The sequence below is a fragment of the Neovison vison genome, chromosome 3, assembly GCF_020171115.1.
Source record: "Neovison vison isolate M4711 chromosome 3, ASM_NN_V1, whole genome shotgun sequence".
Classification (NCBI taxonomy): domain Eukaryota; kingdom Metazoa; phylum Chordata; class Mammalia; order Carnivora; family Mustelidae; genus Neogale; species Neogale vison.
The window spans coordinates 40,371,983-40,396,747 of NC_058093.1; the positions used below are offsets into that span (position 1 = coordinate 40,371,983).

General features: G+C 44.0%; 1 protein-coding gene across 1 annotated transcript in view; it reads left to right on the plus strand.

Moving 5' to 3' along the window:
* Positions 1 to 24,765, plus strand: part of DIS3L2 (DIS3 like 3'-5' exoribonuclease 2) — a 366,805-nt gene that overhangs the window by 245,477 nt on the left and 96,563 nt on the right. Inside the window, exon 11 of the mRNA XM_044241854.1 lies at positions 14,276 to 14,388. Coding sequence (XP_044097789.1) covers positions 14,276 to 14,388 — 113 coding nt within the window. The remainder of the gene's footprint in view (positions 1 to 14,275; positions 14,389 to 24,765) is intronic.

Genomic DNA, 24,765 nt, shown 5'->3' on the forward strand with positions numbered 1-24,765 from the left:
TACTTGATCTCAGACAAACCTTATTTTCATAATATGACCCTTGATAAGTGAACATGGGAAGAAAAAATGGGAAATTCTGTAGAACCAGTGACTCATAAGGAAGTGCATGTCTTCTCCATTCATCTGGGGCATTGATAAGTGGACAGTTTTAACTCTCCTTGTTGTATGGTCATTTTTTACTGAATCATACCTTGACTCAAAAAATCCAAGTAACTGAATAGTCATGCGAGGACTCTGGCATGGAAGTGGGATTCTGGGATGCTTGCCAATGAGTTCCTGTTTTGAGGACACAGAATCTAAGTGGAAAGATTAAGTGGAGAGACAGCTCCACCCCTCTAAGTCTTATTCCTATGTTCCATTCAAATCTTGCTAGCCTGATTTCTGTGGGGTCTGGGCTTCAGAAATTCTCTTTTTTCATGGATGTCTCAGTGCACCTTGTTAAACCAAGTTTGGACTGTGGCCTGTTCATCTGCTTCCAGCTCTGCTGATTGGTTCCAGTTTCCTTGCTCATTAAAGCCAAGATAATCTGGCACCCACGAGTCAGGCATCCTCAAGTATCTGGCACCAAGGTAAACTTGGAAGCTGGTTCAGGAGTCTCAGTGATCCAACACATTCATTGCATGATGAGAGGGAATTTTGGTATACCAGAGAGAGCACTGGAGTAAGAGCAGGAGAGCTGGGTTCTTGTCTTATCTTTGCTTCTACTGCATAATGTAAGTTTGGGCATGTCTGTGGTTTCTCTGAAATTCTCCTTCCTCAGCTCTATGAGTGTTTGGACTAGACAGTTTTTCAGGTGTCATCTAGTTTCAAAATTCTGAGTATGTGAAAAGCCAAAAGAACAAAGCTCCTCTTATGCCTGTTGTTGCAAAAACACAACCTTGCTTTAAAGATACTAGCAGTAACTGCCTAAAGTTGCTTGAGCTACAGATGCTTCTCCATGAAAATAGGTGGTATGTCAACAAAATGGAAAAAGACACAGTCCATATTCCAGAAGAAAGAATTAACTACTTCATGCCTCACATTTCCCAGTCTATAAGATGGAGATAATAATGCCCAACTTAAAATTGCTGGGAAGATTAAATGAAATAAATCCCTGGCATTTAGAACTGTGCCAGACAAAAAGTAAGTGTTCAGTGAAAGGTATTATTTTTTTTTGTATTATTAATATAAGATGGAAAGATTAAAATTGAGATGGAATTTTAGTAAGGTAGTGCTGAAGTAATAAATATTCAGTTGCTGTTCACAAGTCAAGGTGGAAATAGAACTGAGAATCCAGAAACAGACCCATCCCTATAGAGTCATGTGGTTGTCAACAAAGGCATCACTGCAGCGTAATGGAAAAAGGATGCTGGATCGATTGGGTATCTACATGGGGAAAAAAAATGAAATGTGATTTCTATGCCATACCTTCTATAAAAGACAATTCCACATGGCTTATAGATCTAAGTGTGAAAGATAAAACATATATTTCTAGAAGATAATATAGAAGAATAACCTCATGACCCTGGATAGGCAAAGATTACTTCAGTGGGACACAGAAAGCATTAACCTTAAAGGAAAAGGGTGATAAATTAGCTTTCATTAAATTTAAGAACTTCAGTTTAACAAAAGACACCATTAAAATAATGAAAAAGCAAGCCACAGAGGAGAAGGCATTTGTGATCATCTTTGGCCAGCAAAGGACTCCTACTGAGAATATATGAAGAGTTGAACAGGCACTTTCTAAAAAAAATACTCTATTTATAAATATTCAAACTACTGAGACAAGCAGGATTCTAAATTGTACAGCATGGTGTTAATTTTGTAATAACATTTGTTTATGTATAGAACATGAACAAAAAAGGAATATACCAAAATGTTAACAACAGGTGTGTGTGGGGGGGAGGGTTATAGATAATTTTAATTTAAAAAAGAATTATTTTCTGTTCTCTCTAAAACTTTGTATTTTTGCAAAATATAAATATAGAGATTAGAAAAATGGGCATATATTACTCTTATACTGATAAGAAAAGATGAAAATTAAAGAGGGTTTAGAATATCATTTGATAAAAATATCAAATGCATATCCAGATGTATATATAATAATTTTTAAAAGCACAGGAAAAGTGCTTAATATCATTAGTCCACAGGGAGAATGGAAATCGAAACCAGAGTGAGTTACTATGGTGTTCTTAATAGCTGAAAATTTTTGAAAGCTGACAATACCAATTGTTAGTGGGGGTGTGAAGCAATTAGAACTCTCATACACAGAGTAGGCATGTAATTTGGTGCCACCACTTTGGAAAACAGTTGTACAGTATGTAATAGAACTGAATAGATCCACACTTACAACCCAGAAGTTTCATTCTTAGATATATATGCAACAGAAACAAGTACATAGGGACAAGAATATTCATGGAAGCATCATTCATGAGAGCTGGATAACAGCCCAAGTATCTGTTGGCAGTAAAATGGATAAATTGTGGTTTACTCTTACAACGGAGTAGGGAGCAGTGTTGGTACAGAGCAAATTCAAAACATAACAGGGATGAGTCTCCATGTGGAGCGAAAGAAGGCAGATACCCCCCACCATATACACACAATGTACATACCAAATGGATTCATTTATATAAATGCAAATCAGGCAGAACTGATCTATGATTATAGATTGCAGAGGTCAGGAAAGGAATTATCTTTGATGTTGTAAAGTCTGAGTGGAAGGCACAAAAGAGACTCCTGGAATTCTGGTTATGTTCTATTTCTTGAACCGGGGAGTGATTACCTAAGTGTATTCACTTTGTAAAAATTCATTGAGCTGTACACTTGTAGTTTATGTACTTTATGTGTTTTATGCCTCAATAAAAAGTTTATTTTAGGAGTGCCTGGCTGGCTCAGTCGGTAAAGTATGCAACTCTTGATCTTGGGGTTGTGAGTTCAAGCCTCACATTGGGTGTAGAGATTACTTTTAAAAAATCTTTTTAAAAAAGTTTATTTTAAGAAGTGAAGGGGCACACAAAAAAGTGGAAACAACCCAAATGTCTGTCAACTCATGAATACTTAAATAAATGTGGTATTTCCATACAGTGGAACATTATTCAGTCATAAAAAGAAATGGAAGACTGACACATGCTACGATGGAAAGACCTAGAAAACATTGTTAGGTAAAAAAAAACAAAAAAAAAAAAAAAGAAGAAAGAAAAGAAAGAAAACAATCACAAAAGACCGCATACTATATCATTCCATGTACATGAGATTTCCAGAATAGCCACATCTATAGAGACAGAGTAGATTAGTGGTGGTCTAGGGCTGGGAAGTTTGGGGAGAAGTAGGAGATGACTGAAAACAGATGTGCGGTTTCTTTTGGGGGTGATGAAATGTTCTAAAATTGATGGTGGTGGGGCACTGCATGGCTCAGCTAGTTAAGCATCTGCCTTTAGCTCAGATCATTGAGTCCTGCATACGACTCCCTGCTCAGCAGGGAGTCTGCTTCTCCCTCTCCCTCTGCTCCTTTCCCCTGCTCATGCTGTCTCTCTTTCTCTCTCAAAAATAAATAAATAAAATCTTAAAAAAGAAAAAAAGTGAAAATACAGCAAAATCGATGGTGGTGATGGTGGCCTAACTGTGCATATACTATACTGCACACTTTGCACGAGTGAATGGCATATATGTGAATTCAATCTCAGTAGAGCTGCTAGTGAACAAGAAATCAAGGGGACTGATCATCATGGGATGATTAAAACTCCTCAGGAAATGGCTGGACCTTACTGCCCTGTAGTACGATAGTTACAAACACTGATGGTCAAGTCCAGCAGCGTTCTAATGCAGGCTCCAATGTCACTAGGCGACATCGGGCAAGTCATCTAACCTGTCTGAGCCTGAATGTCTTCACCTGTAAAACCTGAAAATTAATAGTACCTACCCCATAGAATTTTTGTGCAGTAGATTCCTTTAATCGAGAAACATGAATATTTTATGTGCCAGGTCCAATCAATGATGAATTGTGGTTGTAATTAACCAGGAGCTTTTGCATTTGAACAGTGTTCACTCCATTTTGGTGACACAAGTGACAAGTAAATTTGAGAGTACATCCTGTGGAATGGACATTTTTGCCCTACTCTACCACATCAGCATCTATTGCAGAATACAAAAGATATATTCATATTAAAGACCCTAAGTTATTAATATTGAATTATACCCTGCTATTAAGAAAAGGAAATATATAATACATTTGTAGAGGATTTCCATCCAGAAGTGTTAAAACCATTAAAGGTTGATAATTAAAGCATTGGCATTCAGTTACCTGGAAATTTTAGCAATTCAAAATACTTTATATGAAAACTAAATTAAAACTATAATTGAAATATGGGGGGGAAACCTGTAATTGATATATGGATAGTCATAAATAGAAAGTGACCACTGGTTGCAGGTTTCTTTATTTCAGTGAATATTTACTGTCACCATAAAGGAGTCACTTTTGGCTATGTTGAAAACCATACTGTCTTCTACCTATCTCTCTTAAAGTGTGTGTTCTGCAAAGTAAATGTATGATCCTTTAAAAACTGGTACAGTGAGGGTGCTTGTAGCATTATAGGGGTTAAGAAAGAAGCAATTACAAATTAGTCTGGTATCTGATACTAAGACACAGATCCCATAAGGTAATAATCAAGGGCTTAGGCTTGGGAGCCAGACCTTGATGCAAGGTGTCTGACCTCCCTGGGCCTGTTTCCTCGTCTGTAGGAAGAGACCTGCCTCACAGCCTTGTGAGGATTAAATGAGTTAATATAAGCACAGGCAACAGTGCGCTATTGTTGGGGGACAACCGGTAAAGTGAATCCCTAGCATAAGCTCATAAGCATGCATAAATAACTTACATAATTTCTAGTTAACTTGGGGAATTAGAAAATGGTTTCTCCTTTGTGCAAAAGAGGTTAATTAGCGAAACTGAGTAATTAGGGCCAAAAAAAGAGCGAGTTTGATATGACAAAAAAATAACAAACTAAAACAACTTCTCCAGAATGTGAGAAAACCCATTAAGGGGTTTTGTTACAGGACAGAAAGCTTTTGGAAACTATTGCCTCTCCAAATTCAAGGTAAATATGAAGGCTGCTTTGATTTCAGCTGAAAGGAAGGCTGGGATCAGGTTAAGCTGTTTTTGGGAGCAGTTGCGCTTAGCGAACAGGCATTTAAATACCCTAAGATGCTTAGATTTCTTTACGGATTGCGTGGAGCACTGGGTGTTCTCCGCAAACACTGAATCATGGAACACTACATCAGAAACTAATGAAGGACTGCATAGTGACTATCGTAACACAATAAAATTAAAATTAAAAAAAAACTCGCTGAAAATGGCACACCTCTTTTAAATCTGTCTATTAGAGACTAGGAACTATATTTTGTAGAGAGGCTTTTTTAAAATAGAAAAACCCACAGAGGGGTGTGGAAGTATGCTCAAGTCTGGTTTTCAAACCTGTGTCTGTGGGAAATGGTCTGGTGGGATCGCGCACGTGTTCCCTGCACGCCACAAGCGGGAGCAAGTGTTGGTTCCTGGGGCTAGCCGCACACGCGGGACCTGGAAAGTGATGACAGAAGCCACAGGCTGCGGCTGTAAACTGGAGTCACATTTCTGGTGGAGAAAATAGTTGTTTCTTACGTAGAAGGAACACGCCTGCCCGTGCTGCTTCAATTCCTGAGCTCACCTTTAATCGAAGTAGCCTGTAAAGTGCTTTCTTCACCCTTGTCTGCCCAGAGACCGGTCAGGTGAGCTGCGACAGCTCACTGCCCTTGCCCAGGCCAGCCAGTGCTGCTTTCTCTTGCTGTGTGGTGGGGAATCAGGAAACAGGATAGGACAGAGCAAGGACAGAGCATGTTGTGGGTGTATTTGATTAAAAGAGAGAGAGGAAGGAAGGAAGGAAGGAATGGAGGGACGGTGGGAGGGAGGGAAAGGAAAGAAAGAAATGAAAAGAGAAAGAAAGAAAGACTGTTAAACAATCTATTTATGATGGAAATGTTCGAATTTACTCATAATCCTACCAGTCAGAGAAAACCATTGTTACCAAGAAATATGTTACCATATTTCTTTCCATTTTATTTCTTTTATTTCTTTTTTATTTTTTTATTTCTTTTATTTCTTTCCATTTTTAAGCCAGGTTTGCATTTTTTATTTTATACTTTTTATCTTTATTGCTTTTCCAGCTTTTGAAAGCTGGAAACATTACAAATGTGTATGATGTAGAAAAGAACAGTCCCCATATCCTTGGCCTCCAGAAATCATCACTGGGGACATCTTAATTCTGCTCAGGCAGTAACCCTCTCCTGCCTCTGTTGGCTTGTCCGTCTTTGAAAATTTGTAGCTAGTTTTACTTAACTGGGTTTTTCCCTTTTAAACTTTTTTCTTTCCTTGGCTTCAGTCCCTGCAAACTTTTTTTTTTTTTTTTTTTTGGATAGAGAATTTTGAACATGCACAGAAGTAGACAGAATAGTATAATGAAACTCCTTGTTCCCACCACCCAACCTGGCAAACTTGAAACCATGACCAATTTATCCCATCCACCCTCCTCTCCCCCCCACCTCCATTTCCACCCTTAATTATTTGAACCTACAAACTTTGAAACTACCTTCAGAGGTCCTTCTTGGCACCTCTGACTTCACTCTCCTTTGGCATTAAGGAAAAGACCAAATGCCTGTCGTCCTGCACTCAAGAGCTTTGCACAAGCCTGAGCTCCACACACCATCCCAGGCCTGACCAGCTGCCGTGGGCTTTCCCCGCTCACTCCTGAAACGCCTGGAAATTCCCAGACTTTGGGTGTGCCAGCCTCACAAGTTCAGCTCCGCATTCTCTTTCCTGTTAATGAAGGAGGCCATTGCTCAAATCATTTGGAAGGGGAAAAGTGGAATTTACTACCTGGGTGTTCCTCTTCCATGCTGTTCATATAAATTTAAACTTAGATTCCTGAGAATTAGATTGAACATGACAAAAATTGCTGTGTGGGCAGTTGAGTTGAGTACTTGCAGATTGATAGAGCCCTTTGTAATAATGAAGGGAAAAGGTTCTCTAAGCTGCTTAGTTCCAGAAGGTGAGCTCACCAGTCAAGGAGCTTGCAACAAAAGGTCCTCATTAACCCTTTGATGGATGGTAAAAGGAAAATTAAAAGAGATCATCTGCAGACTCTTCAAATCCTGGCCTTCAGGAGGGTCTGAGAAATCCTCTTATACAGCCCCCTCCTCATGCATGGGTGCCTTGCATTGCATTCAGATTTCCTTGTCCCAGAATTTTTTCCCTTAGACTCCTTTCAAGTTTGTGAAATATCTTCAGACCGTTGCCACGTCATGGCCATGGAGTACTGCCATGGCTTGCTGTGCCAGTGGTCAGCTTTTGTGTTACAAAACCAGATACCACACAGAACTGGAACACGTCAGAGTTTGAGTTGTCTCTCTTACCCAATCAGTGTTTCCACCAAAGCGAGAGGGAATTTGCTTACCCCAACTAAAAAACGGACTTTACTGTGTGGCTACAAGGTGATCCAAGCCCAATTTGGTCCTCAGCTGTGACTCTGGCTCTGAAATGCCAGGGGCCAAACTAAGGCCAGGCCCGCACCCTGGCTGGATGGGCTGCTCTGAAGGAGGCCCTTCACCGCTGGACAAGTCTGGACAGCAGACACGGTCCCTTTCTCTTCATTCTCTCCATTGAATTCCCCTTCCTGAGCTTTCAAGAACACAGTTTTCTATCTCTTAAGGCTCACGTTGTTGGGAAGACTGGCCACAGGGTCAAGAGGGTGATCCAAGCAAGAACATCATTTTCTCGTCACATAGGCTGGATGGAGGCCAGTCTGTGAGACAGGAAACCCAGTGTCTGTGGCATCTGTCACTGTGACTCCTTGGTTAGGCTTCTTTTCCTCATCTACGTTTGTCTACCAAACGTAACATATTACTTCATAAATTCAAGGTGGCTTGAATTTGTTTGCTCAGGAACACCATTCCTAAGAGAATGCATTCTTCTTTGCTCCTTTTCAGTTCAGCACGACCTGAACCCGCATTCACAGGAGCACGATGGGCAGAATGAAGAGGTGATAAAATGAGACAGTGAAGGTGGTATATTCACTTCTCTGCTCATAGTTCTCTAGTGGTTTCCCACCGGCCTTGAGATAAAATCTAAGTGCTTCATCCTGGCCCAGCAGGCCTCTCTCATCGGGGCCCCAGCTACCTCACTAGCCTCCTAGGTTCCAGGACTCCCCTTCTTTCTATACCTTCAGTGTAGCCAACTTGCTCCCACCGTTGACCCTTTGCTCTGGTGAATCTGAGCTCCTCTCTCCCCATGTCATCATGTGAGGAGGTCCTTTTTAGACATATAGGTCTCCATTTGTTTCCTCAGAGAGACCTTTCTTAACTAAATCTGAGATGGACCCCAGGCATTCTCATCACCTCAGCCTGTTTTACTTCCTTCAGAGTCCTTTTCACTTTCCTGAGTAATCTTACCATTTATTTGCTTGCTCCTTGTCTTTCTCTCCCCACTAGAACATACGCCCCACAGAGAAGGGATCTTATCAATCTTGTTTGCTTCTGTGTCCCCAGTAGCCTGGAAAAGTGCCTGCTATTTGGTAGGATTGTAATAAGTGTTTGTTGAATGGCTACGTTTGGGGAAGGATATGGAGGATTATGAGGTGTCTTAAAGCCAAGCCAATATGGTAATTTAGCCTGAAGGAGAGAAGCTCTGGGAGGCACATGCTGTCTAAATATTTCAAAGCCGGTTGCAACCCAAAAGCAGAGCCCAGCCCTGCTAGAAGGGACCTGCCCTTGCACTCATTTCTCCTAGCCACGTTGCTGTTCTCGCAAGAGTTGGGTTCATTCTGGGCAGCCCCATGGGGTAGAACTGGGCCAAAAAGTGGAAGCCGTAGGAAGACGTATTTTGGTTATCTGAGAATGGACTGGATTACGCTGAGAAGTGGTGATTCCTTAGTCACCTGAGGTGTGCAAACATAGATCCGTCTCACTCTGGGAAGACCTCGTATGGGGAGGACTCTGCACCATTAGACCAGGCAGCACTGACAACCCCTTTCATCCTAGAGTGGCAACGAGTTAGCCTTGTTTTTGGTTATTTTCTTATTTGTTCAGGAGATCTCAGACACTTGACTATGTGCTCAGCCCTTTCCCTGCCCTTTGTGCAGATGACAGAGGATGGGGGAGATACCTTGTGACCTTAGCCCTGTGAGGGGGGCGGGCTGGGTGGTGGTGCAGGGAGAGTGTCAGATGCTGGGGGAAGACACAGAGGACGGTCTGGATCATCAGGGAAAGCCTGCTGGAGGGAGTGGGCTTTATGCAATGGTCTGCGGGGCCAGCAGGAGGTGTCGAGAAGAGAAACAGAGTGGTACCCCTTTTGCTTTAGTGAAGGTGCTCCCACTTCCTGGGGTGGAGAGCACAGGAAGAGACATGGTTTTGCCAGGGGTAGGGACTTTCGGAGGTGTGAGTGTGAGGTACCCGTGGGACAGTTGAGGGGCATGTTGGTCTGGAGCTCAGAGAAGTCTAGACTGGTGGCACAGAATTAAGGAGACTGAAGCACAGAGATGATGCTTGAACTCCTGGGAGGGCATGAGACAATCCAGGGAGAGAGTAGGACTGCCAGAGAAAGCAGCTCAGGGTCGAGCTTGGAGGCACTCCAACATGTAAGGGACAGGAGAGGAAGAGGAGCCTGGGAAGGAGCAGTCACACTGTCAGACATGCTCAAGCCAAGGGAAGCGTGTGTCAAGGAGGAAGAAATCACTAGGCTTCAGATGCCCTGTAAGGTCAGGTTAAGTCAGGCCTAAAAAGGTTTGGATTTAGCAGCATGAAGACCCTTAGTGACCCAGACTGAAGCAGCCATTTTGTGATGAGATACATTTGGCCGCATTGTTCCTGAAATTCTGGGTTAAAAGCAGCATCCTTCTGGGTCAAGAAGAGCCCATCAGCACTGTCAGGTCTCAGCAGTGAGTAAAAGTGAATCCAAGTGATCCAAGTCTGGCAGGCCCTGGTGGCACTCCTCACTCCTCGGAGGGGTGGCCTGGGAGGTCCCCACCTGCACCAATGGTGCCGCCCTTTCAGTTGCTGTGGACAGTCCCACCACTGCCCGCTGAGGAGGACTGACGGCTGAGGAAGGCAGCTAGACACTTAGACAGCGGCAGTTGGACCCTGAGGCCTCACAATTAAGTCGACCTGGAGCTGATGACTTAGAGTTGCTGGACCGCCAGACTGCAAGTGGTGAAGGGGAATAGCCATGGGAACGGGGAGAGACTGCAGGGACAGGGATGTGACTGGGGACAAGGCTGGGACAGGTCACCAATAGGATTTCTGAATCCCTGGCCACAAATGGCTTCTGTTGAGTCTCCCTAGAGATAGGGAGCTATTTTGAGCTATGAGCCACTGAGGCGAAAAATTGACTTGTATCATCTTTTCTTGGAGTGAGTGGGATGCAGGTAACAAAAGGAACAGAGACTCTGAATCGGACCTGGGTCTGCATCCAGGGGTGATTACTTCCTAGACAGGTAACCTTGGTCAAGTGACTTGGAATCTCTCTGAGCCTCAGATGATTCATCGGTGAAATTCATTGTATGCACCTGTGTGAGAATGAGATGAACATCTGTGGAGCCCCAGGCACGAGGAAGACAGTAAATCAGCAGCCACTGCTGCCATCCGTATTGTCGTTTTCGTGATTGTCATGGTCAGCATTGTGTCGGAGTAACTGTTACTGATTACAAAGCGCTTTCACATGTTCCTGCTGAAGTGACAAGAGCGCTTCAGAAGTAGAGCAAGTGACTTCAGGTCGTGAGCGCCCCACCCTGGATGATGCATCAGGGGCCACCTGGCAGGGACACTGTTGGAAAGGGGCTGAACTGGCTGGGAGGCTGGCTTAGACAAGGTGGTTTTTAAGCCGCTGCTTTCGTTTCTATTTGTGTTTTCCTTGGATGCAGCAGTTCTGATGTCCTCTCAGGTTCATTCCAAGGAGCATTTGTATTCATTTAAGTTTGTGGGCACTGAGCAAAGGCAAGCCAGCCATGGCCGGCCTCGGGGACTGTGCCTCCCTCTGCCTCCCCAGCTTTCCCGAACTTTCAGGGCTTACCTTAGCCCCAGTCAGTCGGTGAAAACTTTTTCATATACAAAAAAAAATTTTTTTAAGCATCCTTTTATATGGAAGACAGTATTTTTTTTAAAATACCGAGTTGGTCCTATGTCTTGGCAGCAGATACTACAGAACATTTGGATTTATATTTTCTCTTCATAGAATAAAACCTTCAGTGCCACTACCTCAAGAGTTCTGCAAGTTCACATTATGTAAATACATGTAATAAAATATTTACTTAGGGTTTCCACAAAAGACGGTCCAAAGGGGAGAATAAGAGAGCTGCTCTTTGCAGGTCTTAGAGGCTCTGCTGGGAATTCTGAGTGAAATCTAAGCCTCTGAAATGTGTTTTGATTGGCCTCCTTCATGTTTTATCTCCTGTAATGAACTCTTTGTCAGTTTGTCAATTTTGACTAAGGACAGAAAGTTCATGTGTAGTAACAACACACAGACCGAATTTAAAATTATGGTTTATATCATGATGTAATAATCCTCTCTTTTCCTTCAGTCAATATTTACCTGTTAGGCTAATACATTATAATTCTAACTTCAAAAGAAGACACTTTATTTTACCTTCCCTAAGTGTTGTTTTTAGATACTTGTAATATCAAAATTGAAAGCTGAGCCGTCTGAGACTCTTGGCCACTTCCTCTTAGGGTTGAGTTCCTCGATCATCGCAGGGCAGGTGCCCCTGCTCTTAGTGACCCAACAGCTGCGTGGCTCTCAGAGTGAGGCGGCTGAACTCTGAGCCACACCGGTTTCTCTCTGCTTTCCCAACGCCCCTCTCGTCTGTGGGAAGGGGATCTATCATATTATCCCACAGCCACTGAGATCTCTTAGACGCGGACTTTGGTTTCCCCAATGCATTCATGTTACAGGACTAGGCAGAAAAAAAAAACACTGATTGCCCTGTAGGGAGGGTAGTCCCTATAGATGAGGAATAGGGAATCTTAAATTCTGTTCTGTCCCCCGAACCCCTTACTTTAACTACCCCATGCTTAAACTGTTTTCCATTTAAAAAAAAAAAAAAACCAGAAGGAAGAAGGGTCCCCCAGAGATTAAGGAATAGGAGGATAATAAATGGCTACGAAATTCGCAGATAAAAGATAAAACGTGTGATACTTTTGGACTGATCATCTAGGCAGCCAGGAGCAAGTAGTGATGTGTTCAGAAGCTCTTCTGAGTCAACTTGGGTATCAGTCAGGACTCTTCCTGGGAGTCGTAACTGAAAGGGAACTGATTGATTCGTGAACTGCCAAGTCCATAGGTAGACTGGTTACAAGTTCAGCTGGATCCTGGAGTTCAAATGAGGCTATCATGATTCTCCCCTTATTGCCTAGACCTGTTATTTTCCATATTGGCATGATCTTGTGACAAAGATGTTTCCCTGGCAGCTGCAGGCTTATAACAGTCCTTACTGTCCAGGGTCCCAGCAGAGATCCCTTTCACTGAAGTTACTATGAACAAGGATAGGGTATGGTGGAATCACATCAAGCATATATTTAAAGATTTTATTTAGTTATTTTAGAGAGGGAGAGTGCATGCACGTGAGTGGGGGAAAGAGCAGAGGAGTGGTGGAGGAAGAGGGAGAGAGAGGGAGAGAGAGAATCTGAAGCCAACTCCGTGCTCAGTGTGGAGCCCGATGCAGGGCTCCATCTCACGATGAGACCATAACCCAAGCTGAAACCAAGATTTAGATGCTCAGTCAGCCGAACCATCCAAGCACCCAAGCATATATTTAAAGTTGAGCAAATTCACCTTTGTATTGGTATCGTCAGTGTGCCTCTGTCTGCCCATGACGCACTTGTTACACTGTACCCCTACTTTACATGTGAACTCTTTTTTGTATTCTGTCCGCTCTGTCCATTCTCATATATATATATATATATATATATATATATATATATATATATATATATATATATGTAAGTGTGTGTGTGCATTTGAGATCTGCTTTGTGGGATGTTCAAAAGTAAATCTAAATTTATAACTTAACCATCCCCTCAACCCCACTTTAAGTGTAATTCCATCAGCCTTCATCGTCTGCCCATCTCTCTGGCAGAACTGGTGGGCAGGGCCTGCTCCACCAGAAAGGGACAGGGCAATTCTATAAGGGAAAAAAGTAGGTCTTCTACCAGACAGGAAAAGACAACAGGCAGACAAGCCTATTGTTAATTCATTCACTCAACAGGTATTTCTTGAGTGCCTGCCATTTTTCAGACATTCTTCTAGGTACTGGGCCGAGACCAGTGAACTTTACACAGAAGGTTCTGCCTTGCTGGAGCTTACATTGTAGGAAGAGAGGCAGGCAGTAAACTTATAAGCCAATAAAGTTACACTGTGATATCTGGCAGAGATGAGTGCTCTGAGGAAAAGAGCATGGTAATCATCTTCATTCATGGATTAGGTGCTTTGAGTGTGGAGGTAGAAGAAACAGAGGGCAGAGAATCTCTTCTTGTTCCCAGATTCTCTTTGAATTGATCTTTGTATGGTTAAGAAGGATTTTGATAAGCAGGTCCCATTGCAATGATCCCAAACATTAAAAAAAACCCATGAGCCAAGCAAATATGTCAGTGGGATGAGGTAAGCTGTGTCCTGAGAGCGGAAGGAGGTTTCCCATAATGGCTGCATGCAGACATGTGGGGGGCGGGGAGGGGGCACTGAAGGCTGGCGAGGCAGGTTGTGGGGAGACCAAGCAAGGACATGGCTTAAAAGGCTGGGGAGTGGCATCACCAGATCCCTGACTGAGAAGATTCCAGGGCTAGGTAAGAAGGGGCAGAATCAAGGTAGGAAGGCCAGGTGCAGGGCTCAACATAAAAGACTGTGCTCAGAATGGACAGAAAATCCTTAGAAGCAGAGTCTGCAGGATTCAGGGACTCACTCCTTTCTAGTGCCCTGAAAGGGTCCCTTTGCCAGCCAGAATGAGCCTGCTTTGGCAAGTCCACTGATGTTTACAAACACAAGAGGCCTTTAGAAGCAGGAAACATCTTGTGAAGATGGTTATTGTTGTGTCTTGAGGATAAAAATCTCACCATCTGCTAGGATATAGTAAGGAAAGTAACCATGTGAATCCCCGGGAAGACTGGAGATGGTGATCCGCGCTTCGAGGCCCGTGGCCTCCGACAGTGCCACACAGTCCCAGGAGGGATTCCTGGGAGGGATGACCTTGCTTTACACACCACACTGATCAGCCTCCTTCTGCATTTACAGGCAACTTTGAAGTGGGGGTTCACATCGCAGATGTCAGTTACTTTGTTCCTGAGGGATCCCCCCTGGATAAAGTGGCTGCGGAGAGAGCTACAAGCGTCTATTTGGTTCAGAAGGTAAGTATCCGTCTCCAGTTTCTGGAATTGAAGGACAGCTTGTTTGGTCTGCTTCCATAGTTTCTCTTTTCTTACCCCCCCCCAAAAAAAAGGTCATGAGAAATAGCAACCTTGTCTGAATATCTTTTCTCACATCTAATGAGATCTTTAAAAAGCAGGTTTTTTCTCCCTATAACGTGAGCTCCAGCAAGTGTTGGCCCTTGGTGGTTGCATGTTTTCCTTATATATTCAAGAGGAACCATATCATGGCAAGACACGGGGACCCATCTCAGGTTCCAGACTGGCCCTGCCACCTGAGTAAGTCAGACAGGTGCTCAAGTTCAGAAAGAAATGAGGAACGGTAACTGCTTTCAAAATACTGTTCCGAAGCCGGGCTCAGCAGACTCACCCCATGCCAGCCACAGTTTTTATGACGTATTTTTGCAATACAGCCACTTGCTATACTGTGGCATTTTAATGTCTGTGGCATTGTCACATGACAACAGAATAGGATGAAATGCCTTTTTTAAAAAAATATTTATTTGACAGAGAGAGAGAGAGATCACAAGTAGGCAGAGAGGCAGGCGGGGGGGGACGGGAAGCAGGCTCCCTAACAAGCAGGGAGCCTGCCCAAGATTATGACCTGAGCTGAAGGCAGAGGCTTAACTCACTGAGCCACCCAGGCGCCCCTGAAATGCCTTTTGAGAAAACATTTCCACCCCTGCTGGAATCCGCTCCTGCCTTGCCCTTTCTCAGAGACGAGAAAGGATTCCATCAGAGAAGATCTACAGATGACAAATATGCATGTGAGAAGATGGTCCACATCATACATTATCAGGGAAATTTAAATTAAAATACCAGTAAGATCCCACCCAAAAAGACAGGCACTATTCCCTACCCATCAAAGGTAGCGTGAACAAGTGAGTCCTATGGATTCACACAGTAGGACTAGAGAGCCCAAGTGCGGGGGGATTGCCCACGATTCTGCATCTGGGTCCTGATTACCTGAGCTTTCACTTAGTGAAAGGGAACAGACTTTTCTTTTATGACTTGTGCACTAGTATGTGTGTGTTTTATACTTAAATATAAATGTTTTCATTTTGAAAGCTTTTTGGGCGATGACTTTCCCTCCACTCGGGCTCCTTATAGAAGTATAGGTCTGGGGCGCCTGGGTGGTTCAGTGGGTTAAAGCCTCTACCTTCGGCTCAAGTCATGATCCCAGGGTCCTGGGATCGAGCCCCGAATCGGGCTCTCTGCTAGGCGGGGAGCCTCCTTCCCCCTCTCTCTCTGCCTGTCTCTCTGCCTACTTGTGATCGCTGTCTGTCAAATTAAAAAAAAAAAAAAAATGTATAGGTCCCTGGCCTATGCAGACAAAGGAACCACTCCAAAGCCAAGCCCCTCACTCATAGCTTGGCTCTCCCGAGAACAGAGCTCTGACATTCGTACATTGTTTACACTTAATATAACCTCAGGTTGAAGATATCCCGTCCATACCTCCTGCCCCAAAATGGAGTTGACCAACTCTGGCCTTTGTCTGGCCCAAGGCCTCTGAGAGAAGGGAGATCAGACTCCAGAATCCCCTCTATCCACCAAACTATGATGTTATGATGGAAAGAAAAACAGAAATGGCAATCTCTAAAACTTTTAAGACCACAGAAAGTGAATAAACATGAGTTGCTCTCCCCATATAGAAAAGTTTAATAACTCTGTTCTTCAGATTCACATATTTAAGAATTTTGGACACAATTAGAGGTTCTTCTAAGCAGGTGATTTTCTCTTACCTAGCTCTTGCTTTCTCTTTTTATAACCAGGAATTATGTTTCAAAATCAGAAAATGGAAAGATAAAATGGGGTTAAATAACAAAGCACATTTTCTTTCCTCTACTTTGTGTTCGTGATTATCACAGTTCTAGGACTTCTCAGGGCTGCAGAGTTGGGGCTCTGCTCCTGAGCTCTGAAAGTGTGGAGCTGGATGGAGGAAGGGCCCGTGTGCCCCCGAGTGACTGCGGGCTCCTGCTGCCCGGCTCGGCCCCCACGTTGGCAGGAGCAAGTGGCACCAGCCCGCAACCTTGGACAGCAGCAGCTGTGCATTCTGGTTCTTTTGAACCACTGCTCTGACCTTTCTTCCTACTCATTTTTGTAAAAAGGACTGTGTCCAGGAACTTTTCTGCTGTTTTCACTTTACTTTGACTATAAAGGTCTTCTTAAAAGCTGGATGAGCTGCTTACCTCTTCCTCCAGATTCTCTGCTTTCTCATTTGGCAGAATCATCTCTCCCAGCTTTATCAGATGAAAGGAGAGGTGTGTGTGTTGGGGGTGGGGAGCCGGTTGGTTTCCCACCTTAGAGGGAATGTGGCACCAATTTGTTTTCATTCAGTGGTACTGGCTTGTAAGTAGCTGATACTGGAATTACAGTCTAAGCTTGATTTGGGGAATTATCCCACAGATCAGGACTACACAATAAAACTGATATTAGGTCCAAATTTCATTTTACTGTCTTTAAAATGAAATTCTTTGGGGGGATTTTACTCCCAGTAATAAGTATTTGGTTATTTTCATTAACCATAAAGTATACTCAGGAGAAAAGATAAATTGAAATAGTGTCCATTTAAGTCCCATGAAAAGGACACACTCTTTCTTTTTTTTTTTTTTTTTTTTTGTTTTTAAGATTTTATTTATTTATTTGACAGAGAAAGATCACAGGTAGGCAGAGAAGCAGGCAGAGAGAGAGAGGGGGAAGCAAGCTCCCTGCTGAGCAAAGAGCCTGATGTTGGGCTCGATCCCAGGACCCTGAGACCATGACCTGAGCTGAAGGCAGCGGCTTAACCCACCTGAGCCACCCAGGTGCCCCCACACTCTTTCTTTTTGACAAAAATCAGGCATCTGTTCATTAAGGGGATAAGCGTCTACCTGAGTTTAGGCCTGTCCTTCTCAGAAGGTCATGACATCTACCCAGTTAAACATCTCCTGTCTTCCCCGAGAGGGAAATACAATGAAACTGTGAAATGTAAAGTAATTTTTAAAAATGAGTTAAGTTTTAAAAGTCAAAGAAACCCTAAACAGTTGAAACCTGAAGCTAAATTGTCTGCCTGTTGGCCCCAGCGCCCGTGTTATTTTAGGTGTGAAACAGCTCAAATGAAAGTTCGCCCATAAATCTCTACAATATTTTATTGGTACTGCTTTATAATAGAGATCAAAGATTGGGATTGGAAGCCTGTCTTAACGTGGAGTCCAAAGAGTTTTAAGATGTTCCTTTCTGACCCCAGCAGGTTGTCAGAGTGTTGATGTTTTGTTAACGTCCAGCTGTGTAGCAAAGAGTTGATCCCATTCGGAATTCATGGAAGTGTTGATATGAAAAAGAAAACTCTTTCAACAGAGATGTTGGCTGGCAAGTGAATTATCTCTTTCCTTTCAAGCTGTTTCATTGTGCGAGTGGGGAGCTAGCTGAACCTTACTGTTAAAACCTTGAAGTCCTCAGAGAAAAGGAGAAAAACTCCCTAAGTTCTCAGGCTCTGACAGCCAATGGGCTCCGAAGCCGTGAAGGAGTTTTCGAGGCAGCGAAGGCCTGGACTGGAAGGGGCAGAGGAGGGGCCTGCTGCCGCTCCTGGCTGGGTTGCTGACATCTGGCTCCCCTGAGCTTTGGAACCCCCCCTGTTGCTGCTAGTCCCCCCGATCCTCTTTGCACGGATGATTGATTCTTCCCCCTCTGTGGCCCTTTCCGTTGGTCACAGGGCTGTCCTGGCTAACCCGTTGCTGAACTTGGCCTGCCTGCCTGCTGTGGCTTTAGCAGATGTTTCTGCTCTCTGAGGCTAATACAAGATTTTGTAGTCTTGTTGGTACCCCCACCTAGCTGCCTTGGGCAGTGGCATATTTACCTAAATGATCAGTTTCTCTCAGCTCTCCCAAGCCCTGGTCCAGAATGCTTAGAAAGTCAGTGTCCCGTCACCATGTCCCTTTATTCCATGACCAGCTTTTAAGCTGTGCCCTGACCCAACTTTGATGCTGGCCCGAAACATGCTTAAGGAGATGAAGCTCCCTTTAAGCCCCTTTCCTTTCTTTTCCTATTGCCTGCAGGGCCATCTATCTTCATCTGGCTCCTCTTTGTCGAGGAACGGCTGTGTGCCAGGTGGCAGGTGTGTAAAGATGGGAGAGATGCTGATCCTGCCCCGGGGAAGTCAGAGCAGGTGGGCACGTAACTCACACAGTGCATGGGGCCACCTGCAGTTACAGAAGTCCTCCCAAGGTGAGGGAGTATTCGGGAGGAGAGAGAAGTAGCATCTCCCTGGGTTGGCGGTAGGAGAGGAGCTTCCACAAGAGCCAAGATGGCTTCACAAAGCAGTGGATTTTTGAGCATTGTTTCCAGTTTAGAGTAAAAAATTTCTAGGTGGACATGTGAGCGAAGAGGGCATTCTAGGCAGCGGCTCAAAAAAGCATGGAACATTCAAGAAATGGCATGAGTTTGGAATGGCTGGGGTCTAAATTGCAGGAGAAGCCAAAAGATGAAGTTACAAAGAAAGGCCTAGAGTGGCAGGCTAAGGAGTGTGGACTTCATTTTGAGGACAAGCAGGGAATGGACAGGGTCTCCTTTGTCTCAAGTAGAAAATCACCTTAGCAACCATAAGGTTGAAAAACAGTGAGGCCAGAGGGAAGAAAATTGTTATCTGTACCAGGCCCCTTTCCCTCACCCCTGGCCCCCTTGAACCTTTGAATAACCACCCCAAAATACACAGGGATTTTTGCTCACTGAATTTTAGGAGAGTTTATCAACATGCCAGTGTCCAGCTGGACCCCCAGGAGAACTAGAGCCATAGGTGTCTTCAGCCTGGTGATAAAATGGACATCCCAATGGGGTGATAAAATGGACATCCCAATGGGTGGCTTAGTGGGTTGGGCCTCTGCCTTTGGCTCGGGTCATGATCTCAGAGTCCTGGGATCAAATCCCGAATCAGTTTCCCTGCTCAGTGGGGGGCCTGTTTCCCCCTTTCTCTCTACCTCTCTGTCTACTTGTGATCGCTCTCTCTGTCAAATAAATAAAACCTTAAAAAAAAATGGACATCCTGAACAAGGAGCCCCCAACTGTATCCCCTCCCTGTATAGGAATCCATATCACACAACAGAGACTCAGACTAGGCAAACAGGGCAAGTTGGCTTCCCCCTGTTGTCTTTGCTTTGTTCTTGGAGATAGGGTCTGGAGGACCTCTGCCAGCCTCTCACTGAGAGCTCTTGGCCACTGTTGACCCTTGGCTGCTGATCATGGAGGGTCCAGACTCTGCTGGAGACTTCTCCACCCCATTGAAGGTATTTGGACCCTCCCTCATTAGCAGGACAAGCAAAAACCTGACATTGTCGAATTCAGTTCATCAGCTATTGGAAAGATAAAGGCCGTGTGTCCTACTGTAAATGGGATTGCAAATTATCGTTGAGTGGAATAGAGTAAAAAGATGCAGAAGTCTGGACAATAATAAGGAAATCTGACCCAGAAAAATTTCTGCTCCAGAACTCTGCTGCTGGTTTAGGAGACTATTAGCATGTAACCCAAGAGAGACGAGTATGTCCATACTTGAAGGTGGAGAGGAAAGAAGACTCATTTGAGAGATTTAGTTGTAAAACCTACAGAAGAACCTGGAAACTGACTGGGTATAGCAGAGGGAGGAGAGTGGAGAAATCAAAAAGTAACACCCAGTTGCGTTCTGTGGGAGGGGTGTGTGTGAGTGAGTATGTGTGTGTAGTTGTTGTTTGCTTGCTTGTTTTAACTCGTAACAGGGTGCTGCTCTTAACAGAGATAAGAAATACACCATAGCAACAGGTGCAGGGAAGAAAATGCTGAACTTTGTGTTATTCATGCCAAGTATGCAGGGGACGTCCAAAATAAGGTGTCCGGGGGTGCCAGGGGGAGCAGGTAATAAAGGGATCTGGAGTTGTTGTGTTTTTTTTTTTTAAGATTTTATTTATTTGACAGACAGAGATCACAAGCAGGCAGAGAGGCAGGCAGAGAGAGGAAGGGAAGCAGGCTCCCCGCCAAGCAGAAAGCCTGATGCGGGGCTTGATCCCAGGACCCTGAGATCATGACCTGAGCCAAAGGCAGAGGCTTTAACCCACTGAGCCACCCAGGCGCCCCTATCTATTTTTAAAGCTATCTCTATACCCAACACGGGACTCAAACTTACGATCCTGAGATCAAGAGTTGTACACTCTACCAATTGAGCCAGCTGGGTGCCCCTCAAAATGACCTTTATAAATTACAAAAATTACATGTCTGTGGTAGAAATTTTAGGTGATAACAAACCAAAACACGAGAATGTAAAAATTGCGAGGCCCTGTGCTTAAGAAGAAACAATGTTAACATGTTGGTACAGAACCTTTGTCTTCTTTCTGTGCACTCATAAATGACCATTCCTCGGGTAAAACATTACAGACTGTGCGCACATGTACTTTTTGAACGCAGAGCTAGTGGACACTCTCAGACTCCCACTGCATTGGTCTTCACTGGACTCTTTCCTCGGCTGGCTCCTTAAACTGTGCTCTCACCCTGTCCAGTGACCAACTGCCACTGCTCAGCTGCCATTTACAAACAAAGGAAAGGCACATCGTGAGACTGACAGTGGGGCCATAAGGTTGGTACAGAGACAGTAGGGGAGTTCAAGAACTTCAAGAGACTCATCCATGGGCTCTGTACCTTGGAGTGAAGCTAATGAGGGCCACCATCCAGGGGTCAGAGGATGCCTCAGTGGTCACATGACGCCGATGTCAGCCGGCAGTGTCTCAACCCCAGAGAGACCCGTCTTCTCTTTTCCACTTCTTTGTTGTGTGCTGCGCTCAGCCCCCCGGCCTCTGAGTGTTCCTGGGTGCGGTGGCAGAGGTCCCATAGCTCCCGAGCATGCGTAGACGACACATGCTGTGGGCCTCCCATCCCCCAGAGTCACAGGACTTGTATCTGAGGAAGTAGCCGCCTGTCTGTCCAGCCTGACTCCCATGAGGATCCCGGCCATGCTGTGGTCTTGACATGCTACGGGCTGTGGAGCACCTTCCCAGAGAGCCCGGCAGAAAGCAGGCCTAGCTGATGAGAGGCTGTGTCGTCCACATTGTAGATGTGATTTTAACACCTTCGGTCCTTCACCTTTGAAAGAGGAATAACCTCTACTTCTAAAACTATATGGACATAAAGGCTCTTTTCTCTGAATACCATCTGAATTCTGCCCCAAGATCTGGTGAAAGTTCCTCAAAGGAATAGCCTTTAAAACTTAAAGAGAACTATCGTACCTGAAAATGTTTTAATGCCTAGCTTTTCATGAGCACTTAGGTTCTTGGGCATCTGGGTATTAAAATATTACCCTCTGTAGAAGATACAAAGTACCAAGCAGTGCTTGTGACCTGAGCAGCCCCTGAGTGTGCCAGGAGTTTTTAGGAAGGAATAGTCAAAACAGTTCATCTTACACTTAAAATACTAGCTGCCTAGGAAATTCTTATGTAAAGTTGTTTAAATAGAAGCCTACCATGTATTTCATAAAATGTTTTATGTGTAATAAATAGTAAACACAGAAAGAGAAAGTGGTTCATTTCCTGGGCAAAAGTCAGTCATTTGCAGACAGAGGGCCTGCTGCGTGTCAGATGGTAGATGGAGAGACAGGAACAGGAGCTTGTCCTCATTCCTGAGGATTCTATGGTGTGGTAGAGGGGAGGGGCACAGAAGGAGGGGAGCATGCTGTGTTGAGCTATAGAAGCCTCTCAGAAGAGCTGGGAGGGTAGAGTAAGTGACAGACTGTTTAGGACTGCCTCCCATCCTTTTTGAAAGAACAAAGATGGTTGAGAAACGATTCAGAACACAGTACATCCTCCCCTGGGGGAATCTGGTTAAGTCTTTGAGTGATAGTGGAGCTGAATCTTCAAGGATGTGCAGAAGTTGGCCAGATGCAAAACATCCAGAAAGATGTCTCAGAGAAAGAATGATCTTGGCAAGAGCGAGAGCAGTGAGCAGGCCTGGCAAGCGAGAGGTGTGCCACGAGCGGCCCTGCTGAAGGGGAAGGGCAAGCCTGGTGACCCAAGGACCTGGGAGACCGTGGACAGCCAGCCAGCTCGCTTGTATTGAGTATCTTCCGTATTGTTTTGCCGGCATGAAGACTGAGGCTCAAAATCACACTAGCTTGCCCAAGTTGTACAGGAAGTGATGGGCCCCAAGTCCGTCTCAAGTCCGTCTGGCTCCCGGTCCTTTGCTCTTTTTCTCACATGGTACAGCCGAAGAGTATGGACCTCACTCTATTGGTTGCTGGTCTTTAGACCTTATTTTAGTGGTAAAGGCCTTTTGGCAAATAAAATCCTAACCCCAAACTCTAATGTATAAGAACAGATCAGATTGTATTTCATTAGCTTAAATTTCTTTCATATTTAAATGCATAACTTACAAGATCAACTCGTGAAAGCTGTGGGTTTCTTTTTTTTTTTTAAGATATTATTTATTTATTTGACAGATTACAAATAGGCAGAGAGGCAAGCAGAGAGAGAGGGGGAAGCAGGCTACCTGTTGAGCAGAAAGCCCGATGCAGGGCTTGATCCCAAGACCCTGAGATCATGACCTAGGCCAAAGGCAGAGACTTTAACCCACTGAGCCACCCAGGCACCCCAGTGGTTTTCTTTTAAATAAGCTCTTTCGTTTTGGAATCACTTTAGACTTAACAGAAAAGTTGCAAAGACAGTACAAAGAGGTCCCAATACCCTACACCCAGTTCCCTCAGTGTTAACATCTTACAGCACCTAGGACATTTGTCTTAAATAAGAAGCTGATATAGGAACGTAACCATTAACTACAATCTATACCTTATTTGGATTTCACCAGCTTTTCCACTAATGTCCTCTTTCAGGATTCAGTTCAGGAAACCACACTGCATTTAGTTGCAGTGACTTTCTTTTGCCAAACACTTAAACACGAAGCCAGGAGTTCTATTACATTCCCATACACTCATCTTTGTGACTCACAATAAGATAGTTCCTTGAACTCTTGGAAGAAACTCTAGCTAGATGTAAAGAGGTATGAAGTTCTGGGCTACAAGCATGCAGGGTGAGTAGCCTACTACCAAAATATAATTGGGATAATTATCAGCTAATGCAGCCCAGAGAAGAATCCAAGAAAGCATATCATACCCCACAGATTTGATTTAGTCTGTCTTAGCTTGGACTGTCACAGAGTATGCTAGACACTGGGCAGCGTCAACAACAACACTTATTTTTTCCACAGTTCTAGAGGATAGAGGTCCTAGATGAAGGTCCCAGCCATTTCGGTTCCTAGTGAGGACTTTCTTCCCATGTCCTCACATGGCCTTTTTTTCTGTGTCTGTGCAGGACAGGGAGAGGGGAGTTACCTCTCTCTTTCGGATCAGAGCCCCATCCTTATGACCTCATTTAACTCTAACTACCTCCTAAAGACCCTGCCTCCAATGCAATGACATTGAGAGTTAGGGCTCCCCCCAAAGACATTTGGGAGGAGTAGAGACGATTCAATCCGTACGTATTATTTGGTAAAACACTTGATACTTACAAGACAATATTAAATATATAGCTCATACTTCAACACTCATTATTATATAAGTTGAAGAAGATGTATTATCATCTGAACAGATGGTCCCAAAGCAATGGTAAGAAAAAAATGTCAAAAGTGCTCATGCTATAAAAGCTGTTAGCCAAAGTTTTCAGGTGATCATTGGATTTTACACAGGTGCTAGGAAGAAATCCCACATCCTTCAGAATAATGCCGAGTAATGCCATACAGTTACTAATTATTTGTTACTGGTTTGGGCTGTGAGTTCTAGAAGTTACTTTTCCATGTGAAATGTTACTGTATTGAAACGGTACAGGTACCGTTTACACAGAGTAAGAAACCACTAGGATTTCTTACACAGAGTAAGAAAACACTAGGATTTATTTTGCTTTTGCTGACAAATAACTGGATAACTTTACCTCAACCAGTACTGAGTTCTCTCTCTTACCTACTGCCTCTCAGTTACTTAAGGCAAGGTCAAGCATGAGCTGCGTTACCTGTACTGGATACTGCGAGTCGAGGAGTCCACAGCCAGTGTGTTGAGTAAAGGGCTATTTGTGGCTGTTTCTAGTTTGGGGACGAGGTGAATGATAATACTGTTAATCAAGAAGAGTGGAAGAAGGAATAGATTTAAAGGGAAGAGTGAGTCTGAGGTGTCTTCAGGACATGCAGGGAGATACACGGTCTTCATCTCAGGAACTTCAGGGAAAACAACATTCTGGGATAGCTTTGAAGTCATCATTTGAAAGTAAGTTGGAGAGAATTGTTTTTTTTTTTAATGAAAGAAGGTATATCACTGGATCAGTATATTAGGGACTAGAAAGATCAATAAGGGAAGAAATAATTTAGGTTTAAAAAACTGCAGTATGG